The 6,399-nt window shown below is 38.8% G+C and overlaps 1 protein-coding gene across 1 annotated transcript in view; it reads right to left on the reverse strand.

Moving 5' to 3' along the window:
* The window catches only part of LOC126456887 (probable ATP-dependent RNA helicase DDX46), a 169,110-nt gene extending 165,066 nt beyond the window's left edge, over positions 1-4,044 (reverse strand). Inside the window, exon 1 of the mRNA XM_050092717.1 lies at positions 3,906-4,044. Within this exon, the coding sequence (XP_049948674.1) occupies positions 3,906-3,922 (17 nt within the window). The 5' untranslated portion in view covers positions 3,923-4,044. The remainder of the gene's footprint in view (positions 1-3,905) is intronic.
* Positions 4,045-6,399: the final 2,355 nt, after the last annotated feature.

The raw sequence follows: 6,399 nt of genomic DNA on the forward strand, positions 1-6,399 counted from the left end.
ATTGGCTTGAGGGAAAACCATTGCATTCAGAATATGGCACTGGAGCATTGTACTGCATCTACAGCAGCAATTTGGGCACAGCTGGCACCATGGTGACACAACGAACTGTTACAAATCAGTTATTTCAAGGACAGCTCCAAGTCAGATGCCCTGTAGCATGCATTCCACTGACCCCAAACCACTGCCATTTGCGACTTCAGTGGTATCAAGCAAGAGCTTACTGGAAAGCATGGTGGAGGTCTGTTGTGTTTTCTTGACGAAAGTTGGTTCTGTTCTGGTTCCAGTGATAAGCTATTCACAATAAAGTGCCTGGCAGAAGGTTCAATGAACCACTTTCAAGCTGTATCTCTATCGTTTCACTCTCGAATGGTGTCCGGGGAAAATGAACATTTCAATCTTTCTCTGCGAGCCCTGATTAAGACATGATGATCGTTTCTCCCTATGCAGGATGATGCCAACAGAATGTTTTCGCAATAGGAGGAGAAAACTGGTGACTGAAATTTCATGAGAAGATCCCATTGCAACGACTAATGCCTTTGTTTTAATGATTCACTTATCATGTCTGTGGCACTATCTCCCCTATTTCGCGGTAATATGAAACGAGCTGCCCTTCTTTGAACTTTTTCGACATCATCCGTCAGTCCAACCTCACAATGATCCCACATCACAGAGCAATACTCCAGAATAAGGCAGACAAGCGTGGTGTAAGCAGTCTCTTTAGTAGACCTATTGCACCTTCTAAGTGTTCTGCCAATAAGCGCAGTCTTTGGTTTGCTCAACTCCCAACATTATCTATGTGATCGTTCTAATTTAGGTTATTTGTAATTGTAATCCCTAAGTATTTAGTTGAATTTACAGTCTTCATATTTGTGTGCCTTATCGCATAATAGAAATTCAGCAGTTGCCACTTTTCACACCATACAGAAGTCTTATCTAAATCATTTTTCAATTCGCTTTGGTCATATGATGACTTTACAAGATGGTAAATGACAGCATCATCTGCAAACAATCTATGAGTGCTACTCAGATTGTCTCCTATGTCGATGATATAGTACAGGAACAAAAGAGGGCCTATAATACTTCCTTGGGGAACACCGGATATTACTTCTCTTTCACTCTGACTTTCCATCCATTACTACAAACTGTGACGAGTCCACTCCCACAACTGGGACAGTATTCCATAGGGTCTGCTTTCGTGTGACAGGAGGAGCACACTCGTGATTGTTCCAAGCACCTTGACAGTAAATCTATACTTCAATCTGGTGATTCGACCTGTTGTGCAGCCATTCATGAACAGCTTTCCACAGGGTGTTTTTCAACAGGATAATACTCATTCACGTACACAGCTGTTGTACCCAACATGCACTATAGAGTGTCAACATGTTGCCTTGGCCTGCTCGATCATCAGATCTGTCTCCAATCAAGCACACATGGGACATCATTGGATGACAACAGTGCCATCCACAAACAGCGCTAACCATCCCCGTATTGTCTGCAACAGGCATGGACATAGGGTACCTGCACAACACAATGCACAAACATGCTTGCATTCTACATTCTGGCAGTTATACCAGTTATTAATGTGCCAGCATTTCACATTTGCAATGACATATCTCACACTTACATTAAACTGTGATCTTGCAATGTTAATTACTTAAACATGTTACCTAGACAAATGTATTCCCAAAATTTCATTACTCTACATAAATTATTTTTCAGTGTCGTGATTTTTTTTCTATCGGTGTAGTATAAGCTTCATTTAAATTTCAAGTCAGTACTGTTGGCATAAATTCCATTATCATTTTCATGAATGTTGGGGCACTACACATAGTATACTTTCAGATTTTAACTAAAAGTTGTCATTTTTCGATTCATGTCACTTTTCTTGGGGAACTGGAAAAGATCATGGCCCGATATTAGAAATAAAACAGGAGCTGATATAGGCAGTGACTACCAGCTGACTCTGGTTAAGGTGCACTTGGAAACCTTAGCTACAAAGAAGAAATTTGATGTCCTAAACAAGTGGTTTGCTCCCTCAAGGGTGACGGGCCCTACTGACACATAGGACTTTGGACTAGAACAGCAGAACAGAAATGAACCACTCCACATAATGGAGGATGGAGTAGAAGAGCTATGGCAGGAAGTCAAGAGAGTGATCCTTGAAACTGCCAAAATGGCAGCTGGATTCAGAGACAGTAAAAGAAAAGACCGGATGAGTGACGACACCCGGAAGTAAATGGGAGAAAGGAAAAATACTAAAGTGAAGATTAACATGGCAATAAGAAGACAGTGAAAGACCGAGCTCGTATTTAGAGTATACCAGAGGGGATCAAGAGGTGTAGAACAGAACAAATGAGAAGTCTATGGACAAACCAGTAAAGGCAAGGAAATGGAAATGGGTTAGGCACATTTTGCACAAAAATTGGTCAGCAATAGAGAAACAAGCCAGAAATGGAAGCTTCAGGGTCATCACAGAAGAGGAAGATAAGTGTATGAGGACAGCAGAGAGAGAAGTAAAAGAAGTAGGTAGAAAGTGTGGAAGTGAAGGTAATGGGACAAAAATGAGTCCTCTGGTAGTGCTTCACCAAAGCCCTATGTTCCAATGGCTGGAATGGAAGGACATAATGCAAGTCAGTCGGTCTTAACAAATGCACTACTTCAGCTAAACTGGGACTGCAGATCCCTTGCATAATATAATTTTCATTCTGTACATAAGAAAAAATTATGCTACATATATTTTTTCCTAATATTTGCTGATCATTAGGATTAAATTGTTCAATTCAAAAGAACTTATAGGCCTAGTCGAGCCACTGAAAGAACGCTAGTGACTGCCAGCAGTTATGTTGTCACTGCTACTATGTAGCTGTTTGCTGTTACACCATGTTGGTTGTCCATCTGTTGGCCTCTCATGATCTTAAGTTGTAGGGGTCACAATGCTGCTCTGTCACCATGGCAACATTTACAAATTTCAGAGCTCGGATACACAATAGTGTGTCTGCTCTACAAAACCCCACCACGTGCGTGAAGTGTCAGGGATGTTCTTCCAGCGGCATGACTATAATAACAACAAATAAAAAATCAACTCAAAGACATCTATATTATTTACAATATCCTTCTTGCCATTAATATTTGTAAGACTAATATGATAACGTAAGTACAACATATACAGATGACAGACTTTTGCAACAACTGCTCTGTAGGTCAATGAGAGAAATTTGCACACGTCTAATACACTAGCAAAAGGAAGTACCTAAAGAAACTGCAACTTTATTAATATACTAAAGATTCTTACCCAGTACTTGAACTACTACAATCAAACGAATAGCACCAATATTAAAATTATGCACGTTATCAACACTGATAATAATTGTCTCTGTATATGATGACTGCACATTGTCCACTCAAACGCACAAAAAGTGACAGACAGCAGTCAAACGTGGAACAGGTCACAGCCTTAAGCCGGGCAATGAAATTTTTGGACTCAACATTAAATTTTGTAAGACAGTAGAGAAAGTTTCAAGTGTCACATGTCAATCTAGAAGTGAAACATCAGAAACTGTCATATACTAGCAATAGGCTGTTACTGGTACGTAACTTAATAGGAAAGGGCTTCAGGTACCCAAAACGTGAAGAGGATACATATCCATTAATGTTTACAGCCATTACTAATAGATAACAAAACAAAAATTAGAACAATTCGAACTGCCAGCAAATTATAATTATTTTACTAGAACCATCTTTACAGGCATCTCTAATGACACCGATGTAGACGGGGCGTTAAACACTACAGTTACTTCCTTCATTTATACACGCAAATAGTTTATTGGATTATCAAACAAAAATAAACTTCATATGTCGCTTACAGCTGAGTAACTCTTTAAGTATAATCCTTCGAGTATTCTTACCCGCTACTTCGAACCATTGTCAGTGGGGCACTTTGGGTGTTTTGTCCGCGTGGCACACAACAGATAATTTGAGACACGGCTTAATAACAACTACCACAAATAACATCAACAACGCGCTGACGACATGTTGTCAAAGACCACAAAGGTAAAAACACACAGGTTTCATAACTATCATCTCTGATTGCAAGTAGCTTGAAAACTGGAAACAGCTTCCTTGCCGACAATAAAATCCAAGGAGGTGAGAATACGTCTTAGCAACAAGAGTTTGTTAATTTAACCGCACTTTTGAAACAGATGCGTTTTGTGTACGGTATACTGTATTTTGACACTACTGGTAGTGGCTACAAACGAAGATACAGAATTTCTGACATTGACGATGGCACTGTGTTCAAAGAAGAAGGAAAAAACAAGACGCTGGTCCAAAGAAAGATTTACAATTAGACAGAATTAAACACATGAAAATCTGGTAAGGGAAACGTTAACTTTCTGCAGATGGGCCGTGGAACTTATTTAAAGTTACATCGCCCTCACACTGAAAAAGAAGACAGAAGTATGCGAAAATTTTGTTTTTCTCCTTGGCCTTCTGATGACAGTTAATTAAAATATCACTATGTGGGAACTTATAACTCACACACTCCTTGTGAAAAGTGGGGAACTTGAGCGTTTTTAACTGCATTGCACTTCCGATTGAACGTTAAGGCCAATTCACACTGACTTTCACGTCACGTCCCATCAAATCATTCTGCAATGCGTTTCAAATGGCACTGACAAAGTTTCTCAGGAAGAAAGTTTTGACGACTGACATCATCTGTCCATTATTGATTACTTGACTCCCAACTCATTTCCTCCCGATACACGGCCATGCGCACATCTTTATAATTCATTTCGCCGTGGTTGATAACAATTGTTTGTTGTTCGCTATTTTTGTTATTTGTCATAAATTATTTAGTTTCGTTATTTTCTTTCTTAAAATTAACAATTTCGTAGTAAATGAAGAAAGAGTAATCGAGGCAGTGAAGCAGCAGTCTGACTTGTACAACATGAGCATACTAAACTACTTGCTCTACTATGTTTATAAAGTGAATATTTACACATATCCTTGCTGTTGTTTAATGTCTTATAATGAACTGGATTGCAATATAGCTGCAAATTGAAGTCAAAAGGGCTGTAGGCAGAAACAAGTTGATTAGTAAGTGGAATTTATTTGTATATTGTCACGCATTACAATGTTTCATAAAGAAATGGACTGACATCGTCAGACACTGCAACAGTGGCAAAATGCTTTTTGTAAAGTAGACTTCAAGTAATGTATTAGAGTTGTTTGTTTAAATATTATAGTGATTCGAGAATTTCTGTGTAAATTCTAGAACCACTCAGCCTTCTGTCATCTCGAACACATGATATTCTGGATACCTACTGCACGTCACATGTTTGAGTGTGCAGGTTTGAAATCAGTCACGGGAAGAAAGTAGACACGGTGGTCGAACGGCACCAACAAGTACCTGTTGGACAATCAATAGTTGTGTTAGTGAGAGTGTAAGGAAGAACCATGGAGTCTATATTCATCTCTGTGCTTATTATGTCATTGACTATTGTTATGCGAAACAAGAACAATTGAAAAAGTACTCTTGTAGACTCTTGATGCATCCTTATTAGAGGCAAGACTCATTTTAGAATTCATGTTAAGAAAGGTCATGGTATCCAAGCCAACCTTCTTTTAATTGTAACTCGATTTGTTTCAAACGTCTGACTGTACGAGAGACTTGCAGGAAGTTGCATATTCATGTGGAAAGTTAAATTATTGTGTATGGAGGTAAACTACATCGATAGTTGATGAAAAGAGTTTTTATGTCTACTTGTTTCATAAGAAGAAAGAGTCTACAAAATTCTGCACCTAGCGTTATTCGACAGAGAAGTCAAGAGTGTTTCCAGCAGATGGCTATTCAGTAAAGAAGAGTGGTTGCAAATTCCAAATAAGTCATCTCGTAAAGAAGTGGAAGGTGGTTTGGGGGAATAAGCGGATATAACCCAGATCCACACTCACACTTTAGGTCGTCAGAACATTACAATACATATGTTTGTGACAGGCTTATTTATTGTTAATATAAGTAGCTCCCTTGATTGTGTGTGAAACAGTTTTGCAAGCCTCTGTGAGTCAATATTTGTGTGGTTTCATTAGCTAATCCCAGTGAAAATAAGGCATTTGCACTGTTTAAAGCCAAGTACAAAATGTAAAGGAAACCTATCAATCTTGAAGGAAAAGGTTTGAGGAGATATGACTAATGCACAAAAATTTGCACTGGACTGGCAACTAAACTTAAACAAATCAGTTTTTCACGGGGTGTGATGGCGGCTCATAAAACTGTGTTCCCTTCAGTAATTCTGGGTGCAATTTGATACAAAAAATGAAAAAACTGGTGCTTTCTGAAAAGCTTATAAAATGCACCTTTCTCTTCCTCGAGCTTCTTGCACAGGGTGTGAAATTCCTTTTTGT

The sequence above is a fragment of the Schistocerca serialis genome, chromosome 2, assembly GCF_023864345.2.
Source record: "Schistocerca serialis cubense isolate TAMUIC-IGC-003099 chromosome 2, iqSchSeri2.2, whole genome shotgun sequence".
Taxonomy (NCBI): Eukaryota; Metazoa; Arthropoda; class Insecta; order Orthoptera; family Acrididae; genus Schistocerca; species Schistocerca serialis.